The 19,141-nt window shown below is 43.7% G+C and overlaps 1 protein-coding gene across 5 annotated transcripts in view; it reads right to left on the minus strand.

The window, feature by feature from the left end:
- Nucleotides 1-19,141, minus strand: part of slc12a1 (solute carrier family 12 member 1) — a 102,858-nt gene that overhangs the window by 22,273 nt on the left and 61,444 nt on the right. For 4 of the 5 annotated variants that reach the window (XM_085972123.1, XM_085972119.1, XM_085972124.1 and 1 more), the window contains exons 19-20: nucleotides 18,212-18,294; nucleotides 10,848-11,003 (exon numbers count right to left, since the gene is read on the minus strand). In XM_085972123.1, coding sequence (XP_085828249.1) covers nucleotides 10,848-11,003; nucleotides 18,212-18,294 — 239 coding nt within the window. The remainder of the gene's footprint in view (nucleotides 1-10,847; nucleotides 11,004-18,211; nucleotides 18,295-19,141) is intronic. The other variant, XM_085972121.1, reaches the window with a different exon arrangement.

The following is a 19,141-nucleotide window of genomic DNA, read 5'->3' on the forward strand; positions in this document are numbered from 1 at the left end:
ATAGCCTTCCTGTCACAAAAACACCCATCAACCATTACCCTCTGCTTCCTGTCTCCGAGCCAGTTTTGAATCCAACTTGATACTTTGCCCTGGATCCCATGGGCTTTTAACTTCGTGACCAGTCTGCCATGTGGAACTTTAGCAAAAGCCTTGCTAAAGTCCATATACACTGCATGATTAATATTCCTTACGTGATTTATGGGTTTACTGATCCCAAATGTTCTTAGATGGTCTTCACTCTCCTTCAACCCTCACCTGTTCTCACAAACCACTCATTCCAAGTGCCCATACATTACACTCTTGTAGCACTTCAAGTCATTCATTGTACGTGAAGTGTTTTGGGATGTCCTGAGGGTATGATAAGGCGTTACATAAATGCAAGTTCTTTCTACCCTTTCTCAAAAGCTGCCATTTATGGCACTAATGGCCGAGGTAAGGGGTCATAGGATAAGTTAGCATAGCAGTGGATTGATGCTAATTGGCTTAAAACAAGAAACATCGATTCTTCTTTTAAGCCTATTATCTATACAGTGCCATACTGGATAGATAATGGGCTCCAGGAATATCCTCATCCTCAATGATGGCGGAGTTCAGCACGCGAGTGCAAAAGACAATGCTGAAGCGTTTGCACCCATCTTCAGTCAGAAGTGTCGAGTGGATGATCCATGTCGGCCTCCTCTTGAGGTCCCCACCATCACAGAAGCTGGTCTTCAGCCAATTCTATTCACTCCACGTGATATCAAGAAATGGCTGAGCGCACAGGATACAGCAAAGGCTATGGGGCCCCTACAACATCCCGGCTATTGTGTTGAAAACTTGTGCTCCAGAACTAGCCGTGCCTCTAGCTAAGCTGTACCAGTATAGCTACAACACTGACATCTACCCGACAATGTGGAAAACTGCCCAGGTATGTCCTGTCCACAAAAAGCAGGTCAAATCCAATCCAGCCAATTACCGCCCCATCAGTCTACTCTCAATCATCAGCAAAGTGATGGAAGGTGTCGTCAACAGTGCTATCAAGTGGCACTTACTCACCAATAACCTGCTCACCGATGCTCAGTTTGGGTTCCGCAAGGACTACTTGGCTCCAGACCTCATTACAGCCTTGGTCCAAACATGGACAAAAGAGCTGAATTCCAGAGGGGAGAGTGACTGCCCTTGATATCAAGGCAGCATTTGACAAGAGTGTGGCATCAAGGGGCAATAGTAAAATTAAAGTCAATGGGAATCGGGGGAAAACTCTCCACTGGCTGGAGTCATACCTAGCACAAAGGAAGATGGTTGTGCTTGTTAGAGGTCAATCATCTCAGCCCCAGGACATCACTGAAGAAATTCCTCAGGGCAGTGTCGTAGGTCCAGCTACTTCATCAATGACCTTCCCTCCATCATAAGGTCAGAAGTGGGGAGGTTCGCTGATGACTGCAGTGTTCAGTTCCATTTGCAACTTCCCAGATAATGAAGCAATCCATGCCCACATGCAACAAGACATGGACAACATTCAGGCTTGGACTGATAAGTGGCAAGTAACATTAGAGCCACACAAGTGCCAGGCAATGACTATCTCCAACAAGAGTCTAACCACTGCTCCTTGACATTCAATGGCATTATCATCGGCGATTAATTAATAGCGCAGATAGAAATGAACAGGTTTGATCTAATAGCCATAACGGAGACGTGGTTGCAAAGTGGCCAAGGTTGGGAACTAAATATTCCAGGATACATAACTTTTAGAAGGGATAGCCCTGATAATAAAGGATGGGATAAAGACAGTAGAGAGAAAGGATCTTAGCTCTGAAAATCAAGAAGTAGAATCAGTTTGGGTAGAGCTAAGAAACAGCAAGGGGCAGAAAACATCGGTGGGAGTTGTTTATAGGCTCCCCAAACAGTAGTTGTAATGTAGGGCAGAGTATAAATCAGGAAATTAGAGGCGCATGTAACAAGGGTAATACATTAATCATGGAGGACTTTAATCTACATATAGACTGGGGAAACCAAATTTGCAGTAATAGTGTGGAGGACAAATTCATGGAATGTATGCAAAATAGTTTTCTAGATCAGTATGTTGAGGAACCAACTAGGGAACAGGCTATTTTAGATCTAGTATTGTGCAACGAGAAAGGGTTCATTAATAATCTTGTAGTAAAGGGCCTTTGGGGAAGAGTGACCATAATATGATAGTTTTATATTGAGTTTGAAAGTGACTTCGTTAAATCCGAAACTAGGGTCTTAAATCTAAACAAAGCAAACTTCGTAGGTATGAGGGGCGAGTTGGCCAAGGTAGATTGGGAAACTACATTAAAAGTTATGACAGTGGACGAGCAATGGCTAGCATTTAAAGAATTAATACATCATTTACAACAAATATACATTCCTTTAAGGCACAAAAACCCCATTGGAAAAGTGTTCTAACCGTGGCTAACAAGAGAAGTTAGAGATAGTATTAGATCAAAGGAAGAGGCTTATAATGCTCCCAAAAAGACTAGCAAGCTTGAGGATTGGGAGGATTTTAGAATTCAGCAAAGGAGAACCCAGAAATTGATAAAGAAAGGGAAAATAGGAGAGTAAACTGGCGAGAGACAAAAACAGACTGTAAAAGCTTCTATAGGTATGTAAAAAAGAAAAGATTAGCGAAAGTAAATGTAGGTCCCTTACAGGCCGAGACAGGATAAATTATAATGGGGAATAAGGATATGGCAGAGAGATCAAACACATACTTTGTGTCTGTCTTCACGGAAAAAGATGCAAAAAACTTGCCGGAAATAGTGGAGAATCAAGGGTCTAGCAAGAATGAGGAACTGAAAGAAATTATTAGTAAAAAAGTACTGGAGAAATAATGGGACTGAAAGCCGATAAATCCCCTGGACCTGATGGCCTACATCCTAGGGTTTTGAAAGAGTTGGCTATAGAGATAGTGGATGCATTGTTGTCATTTTCCAAAATTCCATAGATTCTAGGACGGTTCCTGCGGATTGGAAGATAGCAAATGTAACCCCATTATTTAAGAGAGGGAGAGAGAAAATGGGGAACTACAGACCAGTTAGCCTGACAGCAGTAGTAGGGAAAATGCTAGAATCTATTAAGGATTGGTAACAGGGCACTTAGAAAATAATAATAGGATTGGGCAGAGTCAAGATAGATTTATGAAAGGGAAAGTGTGTTTGACAAATCTATTAGAGTTTTTTGAGGTTGTAACTAGCAGAATAGATAAGGGGGTACCAGTGGATGTGGTGTATTTGGATTTTCAAAAGGCATTCGATAAGTTGCCACACAAGAGGTTATTAAACAAAATTAGGGCTCATGGGATTGAGGGTAATGTATTAGCATGGATTGAGGATTGGTTAACAGACAGAAAACACAGTAGGAATAAACGGGTCATTTTCGGGTTGGCAGGCTGTAACTAGTGGTGTACCGCAAGGATCAGTGCTTGGGCCTCTGCTAGTCACAATCTACATCAATGATTTGGATGAGGGGACCAAATGTAATATATCCAAGTTTGCTGATGATACAAAGCTGGGTGGGAATGTAAGTTGTGAGGAGGATGCAAGGAGGCTTCAAGGGGATAAAGACAGGCTAAGTGAGTGGGCAAGAACATGGCAAATGGAATATAATGTGGAGAAGTGTGAAGTTATCCATTTTGGTAGGAAAAAACAGAAAATCAGAGTATTTTTTTTTTTAAATGGTGAGAGATTGGGAAATGTTAGTGTGCAGAGGGACCTGGGTGGCCTTGTACACAAATCCCTGAAAGTTAACATGCAGGTACAGCAAGCAATTAAGAAAGCAAATGGTATGTTGGCCTTTATTACAAGAGGATTTGAGTATAAGAGTAAAGATGTCTTACTGCAATTATATAGGGCCCTGGTGAGACCACACCTGGAGTATGGTGTACAGTTTTGGTCTCCTTACCTAAGGAAGGATATACTTGCCATAGAGGGAGTGCAACGAAGGTTCACTAGATTGGTTCCTGGGATGGGGGGGATTGTCCTATGAAGACAGACTAGGCCTATATTCTCTAGAGTTTAGAAGAATGAGAGGTGATCTCATTGAAACATACAAAATTCTTACAGGGCTTGACAGGGTAGATAGAGAGAGGATGTTTCCCCTGGGTGGGGAGTCTAGAACCAGGGATCACAGTCTCAGAATAAGGGGTCAGCCATTTAGGACTGAGATGAGGAGAAATTTCTTCACTGAGAGGGTGGTGAATCTTTGGAATTCTCTACTCCCAGAGGGCTGTGGAGGCTCCATTGTTGAGTATATTCAAGACAGAGATCGATTGATTGCCTTAATATTCAAAAATCTAAGGATACGGGGATAGTGCAGGAAAGTGGAGATGAGGTAAAGATCATCCATGATCTTACTGAATGGCGGAACAGGCTCGAAGGGCCAAATGGCCTACTTCTGCTCCTATTGATTATGTTCTTATGAATCCCCACTGTCAACATCCTGGGGGTCACCATTGACCAGAAACTTAAACTGGACCAGCCACATAAATACTGTGGCTCCAAGGGCAGATCAGAGGCTGGGTATTCTGCAGTGAGTGTCTCACCTCCTGACTCCCCAAAGCCTTTCCACCATCGACAAGGCACATCAGGAGTGTGATGGAATACTCTCCACTTGCCTGGATGAGTGCAGCGCCAACAACACAAGAAGCTCAACACCATCCAGGACAAAGAAGCCCGCTAGATTGGCATGAAATCCACCACCTTAAAAACATTCACTCCCTTCACCATCGGTGCACCGTGGCTGCAGTGTGTACCATCTACAAGATGCAATGCAGCACCTCGCAAACCCGCACCCTCTACCACTTAGAAGGACAGGGGCATCAGGCGCATGGGAACGCCATCACCTGCAAGTTCCCTTCCAAGTCACACACCATCCTGACTTGGAAATATATCGCCGTTCCTTCATAGTCACTGGGTCAAAATCCTGGAACTCATTCCCTAACAGCACTGTGGGAGTACCTTCACAAGGACTGCAGCGGTTCAAGAAGGAGGTTCACCACCACCTTCGAGAGGGCAATTAGAGATGGGCAATAAATGCTGGAGTTGCCAGCAATGCCCACATCCCAGGAACAAATTTTTAAAAAACTATGACTCCTTTACTTAGCCATAAGTGCCTTCTGTGGAACCTTGTCACGATCTTTCTGAAAACCCAATTACAATATATAATATTCAACCAAGTTTATCTGGCAAAGTAATTTGTTATGATGCAGTACACATTTAGGTTCTCCCTGGATCAGTAAGCTGATGTATATTTCTACAGATTCATTGAGCACATAAACTAAAACATTTCTGATTGCATTTACTGAATGGCCAGCTCAGTCTGAATATCTGACTGGTGACAAAAGTAGAAAGTTTACCATTCTTGCAGCATTGCTATCCCTCGCTATCGTATGCACAAACATTCATAAATATACAAAAATGAACCAGTTTTAAACTCCCCTGCAATAGAACATCACAATTGGATCTCTTTCTTCCAATTACTACTGTCTTATATTTAAATAAGACAGGCTGGTAGTACTACATTCATTGCTTATTGTAGATCTGGTGGAAAGAATGGGGTTTCTTTGCACGTAGCAGCTAAAAACAGATTTCATAACATAATCCATTATCTAATCTTTTAAGGAGCCTTGCAGCTAGTAAATATAGTAGCTCCATTACCATTACCACTTTTGAAAGGCGTAATATTTGGTGCCAAAACGGTCCTCGAAATATACCTTTTCCATTTCTACTTAACAGATTTGAGAGATGGAGAGTCAGTCAAATCCAAAGAGGAGAGACCATTTATTTATATGTAATGCAAAGATTTAAAACCGGTTTCTACTTGTAAAAGTCATTTAAAGTTATATATTGTGAATAGGGTTGCGAAGGGGTGGAAAGTTTCCGGTAAATTTCCGGAAATTTTCCACGGGAAGTTTAGAGTGGGAATTTTGCCCAAAAAAGCATATGCTAGCAAAATATTTTTTTTTGTATTTCTTTCATTTTTTCCCCCCACAGATCCTCTCAAAATTACTAACAGATGGAATCTTAATTATTAAAGAATTTCTTAATCAATATATGTTTATCTTCTTACTTGGCTTGTTTTAATAATTACAAGTTTTGTGTGTGACTGAGTGGATGAGCGATTAGCCAATGTGTACTGTAAGAGATTTTTCAATGTTATTCACCCTGCATACTGTCCTCCCACCAGACATGCTTTGTCTACTTATTTGCTGGAGGTTGAGTATAACAGAGTCCAAGGAAAGCTCAAAGAAACGATAGAGATGGCAGACTGTGTTGCAGTTATCTCAGATGGGTGGTCAAATGTACGAGGGGAAGGCATCATAAACTACATCGTCTCCACTCCTCTCCCAGTGTTCTTCAAGAGCACAGACACAAAGGACAACAGACACAAAGGCACATACATTGCTGATGAGCTGAAAGCAGTCATCAACGATTTTGGATCACAAAAGGTCTTTGCAGTAGTTACTTACAATGCTGTGAATATGAAGGCTGCTTGGGCTCAAGTGGAGGAGGCCTACCCTCATATTACATCTATTGGGTGCGCAGCTCATGGGCTCAACCTGCTCCTCAAGGACATCATGGGTTTGAGAACCATAGAAACACTGTACAAGAGAGCCAAGCAAGTTGTTAAGTATGTCAGGGGAGAACAGGTAGTTGCAGCAACCTATAACTCCAAGCAAATGACAAAGAACAAGAACACCACACTGAAGCTGCCCAACAACACTAGATGGGGTGGTGTTATCATAATGTACAACAGCCTTCTGGAGGGTAAGGAGTCACTGCAAGAAATGGCAATATCCCAGTCTGGGGATATGGAAACCACCATCAAGAAAATACTGCTGGATGATGTGTTTTGGGAGTGGTTAGCAGCCTTAAACTACTCTCACCAGTAGCATCTGCAATTGCTCAGATTGAAGGAGATGACGCTGTCTTGTCATATGTTCTCAGGCTTTTTGCCGATTTAAAAGAACAAATCAGCATTGCCCTACCCACATCCCTGCTGCTCAAAGCAGAGGAGAAGGCAATTGTTCAATTCATACAGACGCATCAAGAATTTTGTGTCAAGCCGATTCATGCTGCAGCATACATGCTGGACCCAAAGCATGTTGGGAGACCAATACTTTCTGGAGAACAGATCAACAGCGCTTAGTGTGATTTCTACCCTCTCACACCATCTCAATCTGGACGTGGGCAAAGTTCTGGGAAGTCTGGCAAAGTTCTCTACCAAGCAAGGTCTTTGGAATGGGGACGGGTTATGGGGATCATGCAAGCATATCAGTGCACATACCTGGTGGAAGGGACTTTGTGCATCTGAGGCCGTCACCCATTGCATCGGTGATACTCCAAATCCCACTTTCATCAGCGGCTTCTGAACGAAACTGGTCACTTTTTGGGAATGCGCATACAAAGGTGCGCAACAGGCTGACTAACAAGAGAGTGGAGAAACTGGTGGCTATCCGGGCGAACCTACAACTTATTGAGCCAGATACAGAAGTGTCCACCACACAGCTAGACAGTGACACAGAGGAGGAAATGGACACGTCAGAGCCAGAGAATCAGGAGGAGGAATGATGAGTAGAAGACTCAAAGGGACAAAATAAGAACAAATTATGGGCTAAATAAGCTGACGCTCTTTTTATTTTATTTTAAATGGGTCTTTTTTGTGGGGATTCAATAATGTTCAAAATTATAACCTAAATAAAGTTTTGAAAGCCTGTTTTTATTTGTATGGAACAGTATGTCTATTTTGATGACAAAGATAATATAAGGGTCAGAGACAAAAACCATCAGTGTGCAAAAAAACTCAAAATTCCCATGGAAAGTTTCCTTTTTTAAAAAAAATTATCGGAATTTTGCAACCCTAATTTTGAATGAGGCATCATAACAGCTGCTGTAGAACTGAACAGCACAATTGAAAACAATGAAATATTCAGATAATTCTACTCACAATGAGGAATTGCAGTATTACTTAGTTACTCATGAATTGTTAGACCTATTCACTCAACATTTATTATTAAAAGGCATGGACAGCAAACAATATACTGAACTGCAGCAGAATTTTGGGGCCAAGGACTCAAGTCAGTAGGGTCGGTTGCAGGGGATCTGCACTTGGGGGTGAAACCCAGATCGTTCGGTGAAAAGATTTCCCCCCCTACATCAAAACACTGCTTTTGGGGGGGGGGGGGGGGGGAAAGAAAAGGAGGAGCTTCTGAACTACCATTGTAATTCTCGCTAGTAAGTCGCCAATAGGCCAAGCAGGACTTATGCCGAGAACTAATTTAGGCCCCATACTAGACCTTACTAATGCCCCCCCAAAAAGTTTGCCAGCAATGGTAATCGATTCCCCCATAAAATCAATGGCCATGTTATGAAGAAAACATTTTGGTCATTTTCCTTGGCGCTAAAGGGTCTTACACTCTGCCATTAGTGGCATACCAATTTTATGCCTGGCAGTTGGACTAAGCGTCTCTTTTGCCCTCCCAACAAAGACAAATAAATGTGCATCAAAATGCAGACAAAGGTACATTAAAAGACGATTCACCTCCCAAGAAAGTGTTTAAAAAAAAAAATATACCTTCTCTCTTTAGGACATCTGCTTGAGCAAGTGAACTCTCATACACCTAAGTGCACCCAGTTTTTAAAAAAAAAAAATCAGTGGAGCCTCACCTAAAGTTGTAAAATTAAAGCCCAGGCAATTCAGAGGTGTAGATATTTTGACAAGGCTACCCATGCCTCATTTTTTGGCTACAAATCAGCAAGTGCCATTGTTGCAAGGCCCCGCCGGCAGCACGGAGCCTCAAAATTTACCCCGTTTTCCCTAATCTGCATTTTTTGCTTGTTTATATATTCCTACTAATTTATCTTTCCAATGTCAGACATATATAGCTAGGGACGCTTTACTTTTGAGATCACTCGCCCATGGCTGATTGCCAATAGCAGTTTTACTGCTGCTCATCCTGATGTAAAGTTAACCATTTTTCTTCAAAAATGTCGGGGTGTGGAAAAACGTATCTGGCATAATGTACACCAACAGTCACACGTGTTTGGCACGCCTTGCTGGTTTGGGGTTTGTTTTGCATTCATATACGTACCGTCAAATGCATACCCATCAAAACAGACGTGGGACTGCATGCCTGATTTATTCTAAACTCTTATCTATAGTGTATTAAAAATCTTACACCTGCATGCATTTCCATTATAATTTCTTATGCCCACATTTAGAATTAAAACTGCCGATGTAAACTTGTCACACTATAATTACACCTCATGTCAGTGGTGGCACTGCAGTCCTTTAATTTTGCATCTCCCAGCTCCTCAGACTATACTGCAGAGAAATATTAATGCATCAACCCTGTAGGAATACAGGAACGGGAGTAGGCCATTTAACCCCTCGAGCCTGTTCTGCCATTCAATGAGATCATGGCTGATCTGTACCTCAACCCCATTTACATTCCTTTACCCATATCCCTTGATACCTTTACCCAACCAAAAAAAAATCTATCGTTCTCAATCTTGAAAGCATCAATTGACCCAGCATCCAAAGCCTTTTAGGGAGAAGTAGATGTGTATATAAGTTTATTTTTTCTACTACCGTGTGTGAAGAAGTGCTTCCTAATTTCACCCCAGAATGGCCAGGTTCTAAAATGTTATTATGTCCTCTTGTTCTGGATTCCCCCACCAGAAGAAATAGATCATCTTTATCTACCCTACTGAATCCTTTCATCAGTTTACTTCTACTTCTTAAATTGCTGTTCTATTTAACTATCAATAATATAAAATCAAGCAGTGGAGAATGAATTAAATCTGCACACCTTAGTTGAATTATATCTCACCTGACGACTCACTGTGCACCAGCACAAAAGATCAACTCGTTCATCATTAGTTTAAAAAAAATAAAGCTTCTGAAATTCAGCGGGGATTCTCCAGCCTTTCACAGTAACTCCAGCAAGTGACTGATGGAACACTCAGAGAAACGGCGTAAATACCCGTTTTCAGCCATTTATTTGGGGATTCCACTGGTCTCCTGCTGGAGTTATGGCGGGAGATCAGGCAATCCCCAGTGAAATTTCATGGCCTAGATGTTAGTGTGTACAGGTAGACTATCCTTTATCCGCACTTCCGAAAACCGAAAACCTCTAAAAACTGAACGTTTTCTCGTGGAGCGTAAGTCGTGCGCACGACATGACCCGAGTGGCGCCAAACATGACAGGAGTGGTCCGGGAGCTCTGCCTTTCCCTGTGAGCAGGGCAGAGGGTCACAGAGTTCCCTCCTGGGTAGGAGATTGCAGGCCGAGCCAGGCAGTGTGAAGGAGGTACCGGGAGAGTGAACACAACAATACAGCGGCCCATCCGATAGCTGCAGCGGCCTGTCCAATGGTCTTTTCCCCCCCCCCCCCCCCCCCCAGGACCTGATTTGCGGGCCAGCTTAGTGTAGGAGTCAGCCGATATCCAGCTTTCCCACAAATGGCAGCGGCAGTCGAGCCCCAGACCCCCACTAAGTCAAGGAATTCAGATACGGAGCAGGGGGAGCCAGAAACCTCGATCTAACGGCAGAAATCAGCCGCCATTTTGTTAGGTTTTTCTTCCCCTAGCAGGTTTTTCTTCCCCTAGCATTTTTTTAAACAGTCAGGCTGTGGAAAGAGTCTCTGTAGCTTAGCAACAGCTTCAGAGACGCTTCCAAGGCAGGGCCCGAGTGTTTACAAGCTGTTGCTAAGCAACAGTGTTTGTTGTCAAAACCTTCTGAAATCCGTAAAATTCCAAAAACCGAAACACAGCTGGTCCCAAGGTTTTCGGATAAAGGACAGTCTACCTGTATTAGCTACTTTTAGTGTACATGGATATGTTTTACCTTTCTGTGCATTCACTGCTAGTGCACTATTAGTACTATATTTGACAGCTTTGTTCAAGAATTTCAGTGAACGGATTCCTTGTTTTCCATCCTCTTGTTCATCTCTCTTAGCAGCTTCCAATGCTAGTTCTTCTTGCTCCTTCCTCTGCAATTCTTCTATGAAACAAATGAAAATGACTACTTTCACCACCTGCACACTCAAAAATTATGAACAAACATTTAAGTTTAGAAGCAGTGCATTTATGTTCAGCCAAAACATTGAACACTTCATACCAGGCATTTAAACTGTTGCAAACATGTTCTCTACTGTTAAACATTCAAGCAACAAGTAATAAATATAAAGTTTCACAAGACTTCTGAAGTTTAATTTTTCCCAGCACAGGAAGGTCTTCGCATGGCAGACAGAAAATGATGTAAAGTTACTCAGAGATTTTATTAATGTTCTGGCAACCTAGTTGTGTCACTCTCTGTTTTTGCCAGGAGGTGCAGAAGAGCAGTTTTGAGCAACTTCAGTGCTTTGCCCTTCCCCTCTCCCCAAGGGGTAGCAGCTGGCCTCCATATGGACATTTCTCAATAATGACCTGGAACTTTGCCTCACTGAGAATCACAAGTCCAACTCCACATCCTACATTTATCATACTGGACAGCCAGTACACTGCAGCACTGTGCTAGAATTCTCCTTACCAGTTTATGCACTGCACTTTTTTTGTAATGCTTTACATGTTGAGCAAAATATTTGCCAATGTACTTATGGTACACAAGGCTGTATTTTATGACTCGCAGGGGAAGTCTGGAACGGTGAAGAAATGGCAACATTAGAAGCCATGTAATACCTATGTTGGAGCCAGTTGTCTGACTGTATTGACATACAATTTTTTTTTGGCTGGCAAGCTTGTCTTATAATGATGGACAGAGAGCCTGTACTGCGAGTAAAAGCAACTAAATTACACCACAAGTTTTAGTTTTTTCCTACAGCTTCCTTCTTGATGAATTACCTGTTCTCCTTACAGTAATCGCAGGAACTCACTGTGCCAAACCTTAGTGATTCAAACAAGGGGAAAATACCTCACTAAGTTACGTGAGGCCAGAGGCTGGCCTGAAATTGGGCCCTGGACCTCATTATTATTATTATTTGGGCAATTTGCCAGTGCCTTTCGGACCTCCAGAGGCAGCTTGCCAAATTTTAAAAAGATGAATGTCTGGTTGCTTGCCTCACCGGCAGCAATCCAAGAGCATCTCTCAGGAGAGGGGGTGGACTGGCAATAGGGGAGGTTCACATACACCTTTCTTTTGGCAACAATGATAGTCACTGAAATGCAGCCTATGTAATGACTCTGCCAAAGCAACCTGTATAAAAGTTCTCCCTAGTCTCAGGGGTGGGAGAGGTTGGTGCATTGCTGCATCTTCATCATTCCTATGAATGGAATGTGGTTATATCAGATATAGGTTTCTAAAATGTTCTTGTGGATTCCTTTCAAAAAAGGCTGAATGACAAAAAAAAACAAATTAAGTGACACCATATATGCCTGCCCTGCAGTGGTAGAATTTAAATTGCCTCAGAATGGAGCAGAGACTGTACAGACTTTACCAAAGTATTACTAACATCTAATTAAAAGGCAAGTAGGAAAGGAAGATTACCTACATGTAGGCTCCATTCAAATCAAAGTATCCCCCATACAATACTAGAATAGGCCAGTATTAATATAGTTTTACCTGGACAGCATCACAATAGGGCAACTTTCCCACTCGCACACTGTTTAGAAGAATAGTGCCTGCAAGACATCAGTTTACTTTTGAACCAAAAGGATCCTGTGTGTGGGCTTGAGTGGTTGGATGGATAGGAATATGGATGCTACCTTTCTTCTTCTTAGGCAGTCCCTCGGAACCGAGGATGACTTGCTTCCACATGTTCGCAGGTGACTGATGAGTCCAATGCGAGACCTACAGTCTCTGTCACAGGTGGGGCAGACGGTGGTTGAAGGGGCGGGTGGGTGGGGTGCTTGGGTTGACGCGCGCTCCTTGCGCTTGGCTTCCACTTGCTCCCGGCGAAGAGACTCGAGGTGTTCGGCGCCTTCCCGGATGCTTCTCCTCCACTTTGTGCAGTCTTGGGCCAGGGATTCCCAGGTGGGAATGTTACACTTTTTCCAAGGAGGCTTTGAGGGTGTCCTTGAAGCATTTCCTCTGCCCACCTGGGGCTCTCTTGCCGTGCCGGAGCTCCGAATAGAGCGCTTGTTTTGGGAGTCTCATATCGGGCATGCAGACAATGTGACCCGTCCATCGGAGCTGATTGAGCGTGGTCAGAGCTTCGATGCTGGGGATGTTGGCCTGAGCAAGAACACAGACGTTGGTGCGCCTATCCTGCCAATGGATTTGCAGGATCTTGCGGAGGCAGCGTTGGTGGTACCTCTCCAGTGCTTTGAGGTGCCTGCTGTACATGGTCCATGTTTCTGAGGCATACAGCAGGGCAGGTATCACTGCTGCCCTGTAGACCATGAGCTTAGTGCCGGGTTTGAGGTCCTGGTCTTCAAACACACTCTTCCTCAGGCGACCGAAGGCGGCACTGGCACACTGAAGGTGGTGTTGGACTTCATCGTCGACGTCTGCCCTTGTTGACAGTAGGCTCCCGAGGTACGGAAAGTGGTCCACGTTGTCCAAGGCCTTGTCGTGGATTTTGATAATCGGGGGGCAGCACTGTGTGGCGGGGCAGGTTGGTAGAGGACCTTTGTCTTACGGATGTTTAGTGTAAGGCCTATGCTCTCGTATGCTTCGGCTGCCCTCAAAAGTTTGTCACTATCCTCCGCCTGCTTCACGACGACATGCAAGCCGTGATCCTGACCAACGGTTCCACCACAGACCCAATTCACGTACAAACCGGGGTCAAGCAAGGCTGTGTCATCGCACCAACGTTCTTCTCAATCTTCCTTGCTGCAATGCTCCATCTCACCCTCAGTAAGCTCCCCACTGGAGTGGAGCTAATTTACAGAACGGGAAATTGTTCAACCTCCGTCGCTTCCAGTCGATCCAAGGTCGTCCCATCCTTTGTCATCGAATTACAGTATGCAGATGATGCTTGCGTCTGCGCTCACTCGGAAGTCGAACTCCAAACCATTGTAAACACCTTCACCGAAGCATGCTATCTTTAATGCTAAGAATGCAGTTGACCCTAGGTAATCTATCTTTCTTCATTCATATTCTCCATGCACCACTAGAGACTGACCAAGCAGTGACATTAAGAAAAGACCACCTGACCAAGCAGTGACATTAAGAAAAGACCGCCTTGTGGGGGAGCAGAAACTCCAGCATGCAGGACAGATCTACGGAAGCATACATTTTTCTAGATTGCAGATTTATAGATAACTAGCTGAAGTGCCCGGCGGTGCCGAGGCTTTTGAGAGGGCATGTTGTTGTTGGGAGAGAGAGAGAGAGAGAGAGAGAGAGAGAGAGAGAGAGAGAGAGAGCGACTGGGGGGGAAGAGAGAGCGCGCGACTGGGGGGAAGAGAGGGAGGGGAGGGGTGGGGGGAGGGAGGGGAGGGGAAGGGAGGGCAGGGGGGAGGGGAGGGGGAGGGAGGGCGGGGGGGAGGAAGGGAGGGCGGGGGGGGGGGGAAGGGCGGGGGAGGGGAGGGGGGGATGGAGGGCGGAGGGCGCCCCCCCCCCCCCCCCGAGGTGAAGACCGCCGATTGCGCCCGTTGCCAGGGTAACGCTGGACGCTCAGCAAGCCCCGGCAGAGAGAGACGTCTCAGCTCCTGCTGCGCGCGCACCCTAGCGGCGCTGGGCTGAGGCTCGGCCCGAGAGGTGCCTAGCTCGGGCGTGGGTGCGGAGGAGACGCCGAGGCTTCTAGGCCTACCTGGAAAAACGGGGAAAGGTAGGAAAATTAATGAGATTAGATAAGTTAATTACTTTCTAAATCATTTTTTTTTAAAACAATATGTGTTTTAAAAGCAACATTATTTTTTAAGACGCAGAAAGCGGGAAAAAGAAAGGAAAAGTTTGGAATCAAGATGGCGGCGACTCACCTCGGTTCAGAACGATAAAGCCCGGCCACACGCGCACCGATTGGCCCGGCGGCACACGCCAGCAACCCGGCGTACGATTGGTCGAGCTCGAGGTCACTCTGTCGCTAATGAGCGGATAATGAGATGCTAATGAGCAGAATGTTGAAGGTTTTTGGGATACCGCGGGCGCAATTTTAGCCCGGCCGAAACGTAAATACGCTTAAAACCGTCTCGGAAGCGTAAGCTTTCTTTGGAGGTAACGCGCGCGTAGGTACGCCCTGTAACTTTCGAGTGCATACCCGCAACGCACACGCGATGACAGACAGATAGACAGAATGACAGAAGTACCGATTTATATTATAGATAATTTGAATGTGCACTTGTTTCAAGGGTGCCTATATAAAAAAAAACTGTGGATTGACTTGAATGATCCTTAAGTAAGCCAGTTTTTCCTATTGGTGACGTGATAGCAGTGGAGAATGTTTTACCTGTGATACCAAAGTCTGTGTACAAACAGTTGGGAAGAGATTTTGTGTAATCTGCATAGAAGGCTAAGGTTCTACAGCTATCCACATAGTGGAATTGATATTTCAGTTCTGACTAGCAAGGAGGTAGGTAGAACAAAGGAAGTGGAAAATTGATCATACTGTTCATCACATATTGATCATCATGGGCTTTATTTTCCTTAATCCACCCCTACAGGGTCAGAGAAGGACTTCAGCCACGACCCTACCACAGTTTCCTGGGTCGTGGGGTATTATGCAATCATAGTGGGCTCTTGGAGGGATCCACGCCAGCAAGTGGATCAGGCAGGACCACCAGAAGAGAGGGAAGGAAATATTAAACAAGCACAGGGCCCCAAAGACTGGAACCTCTTCCTAAGAGCGGAGAAGATTTGATAGAGGTGTTCAAAACCATGAGGGGTCTAGACAGAATAGATAAACGGTTCCCATTGGCGAAGGATCGAGAACCATAGGACACAGATTTAAGGTGATTGGCAGAAGCTCCAAAAGCGACATGAGGAAAAACTTTTTTACACAGCGAGTGGTTATGATCTGCAATGCACTACCTGAAAGGGTGGTGGAGGCAGATTCAATAGCGGTTTTCAAAAGGGAATCGGCTATGTACCTGAAGGAAAAAAATTGCAGGGCTACGAGGAAAGGGCAGGCGAGTGGAACTAGTTGAATTGCTCTTGCAAGAGAGCCAGCACGGGCTCGACGGGCCAAATGGCCTCCTACTGTGTTGTAACAATGCTATGATAGCTTTGGTTAAGACCCAGGCCTTCAGCAGGTAAAGGATCAGAGGAAGAGGAGGCTTCTACTTGGCCACCTCCCTCCATTTACATTTGGGACCAGTACTGCTACTATCTGGGGCCTAATGCCACCTTTCACCAGGCAATCCTTGGTAACTATGGTAATAGGGGAGGGCAGAAGAGAAATAAACAGAAGCTGGGCCCCAGACCTGTCGGCATTTGCATGCAGCAGGCTAGAAGCGGCAGCCAGCGGTGGTCCTGGCTGGGGCTGAAAACCAAGGTCTGTTTGGGCAGTAGGCCTTGCCACCTGATTTTTTCCTGGTCTCTTGCCCAATTTGGGGTTGGATAGTGCAGTAAAATCCAGGCCTATTTTTCCCCATTGTGTCTGTGTTGGTGCTAGATCCATTTCAGCTGTCTAATCCTATTTCCCTGTATTCATCAATACATTTTTCATTCAAATGTTTAACTAAATCTCTGTAAATGTCATGATTAACTCAGCTTTATTATTTGCCTAGGCTAATGCTTTCCATACTCAAACACCTCTGTGAAAGAAATCTTCTAACCTTTTCCCTAATGTTTCTAATACTCATTTTAAATTTATGCACTAGTTATTAATTCATTGACCAGCGTAATTATTTTTCCACTAATTATGCTCTCAAAGTCAGATTTTAAAAAATCTATTAGACACCCCCCTCCCCCCTAACCTATTTTGCTCCAATGAATACAGCCCTGGTTTTAAAGTCTCTCATTACTATATTTATCTTGGTGAATCTACACTGCATCTTTTTGCTAGCCCCAACACATTTATTTATAATAAATGTCCTCAAAGCTGCACACAGTAGTGCTCTATACAGAATCATAAAAGCTAGAATCTTACTTTTTTTCCCCACCTGGATTTCAGCTTTTAAAAACTTGCAGGAACAATATTCCTTCCTCTTATCCACCCAAGCAGAAGTGATACATATTGCACTCAAAATGTGCCCCAATCAAACAGACCTGAACTCACCTACATTTCCAGGTTATTAACACACAGTGGGTGTTCAATTGGGCACATCCATTAGGGAAGGAACTCCACGTGCTGCATGCCTTATAGGCCCCCAGCAACTCAAAAGGTGGAGTGAATGGTCAGTGTGGCTGGATGCATTTGATTTGAGTTATTTTCCATTTTAGCCTCCTATATTTGGCAAGTGTTTTTCTATATTTTGGCAGGCTGTACTTTGACGGACGTATTACCACTTTAGCTACTGATATTTCCAAGTGTTTATTTCCTGGGAAAGTTGCCAGTCATATCTGGCAGCACTGCTGGAGGAAGCAGGGGGAGGTCTTGCTGCAGGAAGTGAAGTAGAGAATAGAAGTCTTACTCCCCTGCCATGGCTTTAAGGTTCTGAAAAGTGTTGACTGGCAGTAGACATGGTAAATGCCAGCAACAATGTGACTGAATTGTAGAAAAAAAATTCAACAACCCTGGAAGGGAAAGGTAGGTAGATGTCACATTGCCTCTTATTTGTGTAGTGGACCAGATAGTACTAGCATGTCTCACCTCCTACTCAGCCATTCCTTCAATTTCTTTCCACCTTCCTATTAGTGCCCATGACACTCTACTGTGTGCACTTTCCACCACCTCCCTTTACCAGCACCACTTCCCTCTGCAAGAGGATGCCCAGGACTACCTAGTGACAAACTCTTATATTTTGTATGAATGAGTGGGGTAGATTTTGACTTTGTGCAATAATGTAAAATGGGCGATAGTGAATTGGCAGCCAATCTTACATCTCCCAATTGACTTCAATGGGAATTTTTTTTAAAAATCAGGAGAGGTATAAAACGGTCTGCCGGTTTTACACCACCACACACGTCAAAATCTACCCCAGTATTTTATTTACGTTAATTGCGAGAATCTCTTGGGAAAGGGAAGCTTTATTTAGTTTCTGCTCCTACAGTTTGGTGGTTTGTTCTAATGAAGAGTTACACCTGAAACATTAACTTATCTGTTCCCTCCACAGATGCTGATCGACCCGCTGAGTGTTTCCAAGCAGTTTCTAATTATGTTTCAGATTTCTAGCATTTGCAGTTTATTGCTTTTTATTTTGATGGTTGGTGTAGCAGCTGCATTATCCTACCTTGAATCTGAAGTATGAGAGAGACGTCAAGCCCTTGGCTAAGCCGGACAATTATCAAGCCATATTCAAAATCAAAGGCATCACTGCAAACAAAAACAATACCAGATTTCAAAATTGCAAATGGATATGCTTGAATTTCACACCTGAAATTCATTGTGCTGCCATAATTAGTTTTTTTCCTGAAACTAAAGTTATATGGGTAGATTTTATAAACACACACTCCATGCATGTAACTTCACATGCTAGGTGTTCACATCAACAATTTGAGCACAAGGAGTCAGATTTCTCCATCCATCCATCCAAATGAATGGATGGAAAATCCTGCAGGGTCTACTGACCAGTGTATGCGCACTCCTGGCGTGCAAAGCTCCATGCTGGAAATACAAACTTGTAAAATTTCAAATACAGTATTTAGGTTTCACATTTAATTTAACTCAACAAAACCGTTAGAACGAACATTGACAATGTGATTTGGTCCCAATAAATAAAATATACTTTTACCACCCACCATGAAAAAGTACATCAAGACAAACATTATCCCCAAATGTTTAATTTACTGTTAACAGAATTTTCTGTCCTAAGTACTCCACATCATAGCCATGGTCTATTAAAGGTATTTAGAAATGAAGATTGCCCATGGACCAGACAAAGCACATGCTGGAAATTCCTACTTGGTGAAATGTAGCAAATAAAAACAAAAGCACAGACTTCAACTAGTGTGGAGTGTTTATCCCTACTGAATAAATATTTAAAAATTGTATCCATTAGGTGATGTGCAGAACCTGCACTACTCACTTCATTTATCTAAAGATTAGATTGTAGCCTTGACTTGATGATTTTATAGCAGGAAAAGTTTGGTTTATTCCACGTATGTTGGATGAAAACACGTAAATGATTCACATCTCCTATTAGATATTCACCATTGTATCG

Source organism: Somniosus microcephalus, chromosome 32, assembly GCF_052327205.1.
Source record: "Somniosus microcephalus isolate GS21.2 chromosome 32, FLI_Smic_1.0, whole genome shotgun sequence".
NCBI lineage: Eukaryota > Metazoa > Chordata > Chondrichthyes > Squaliformes > Somniosidae > Somniosus > Somniosus microcephalus.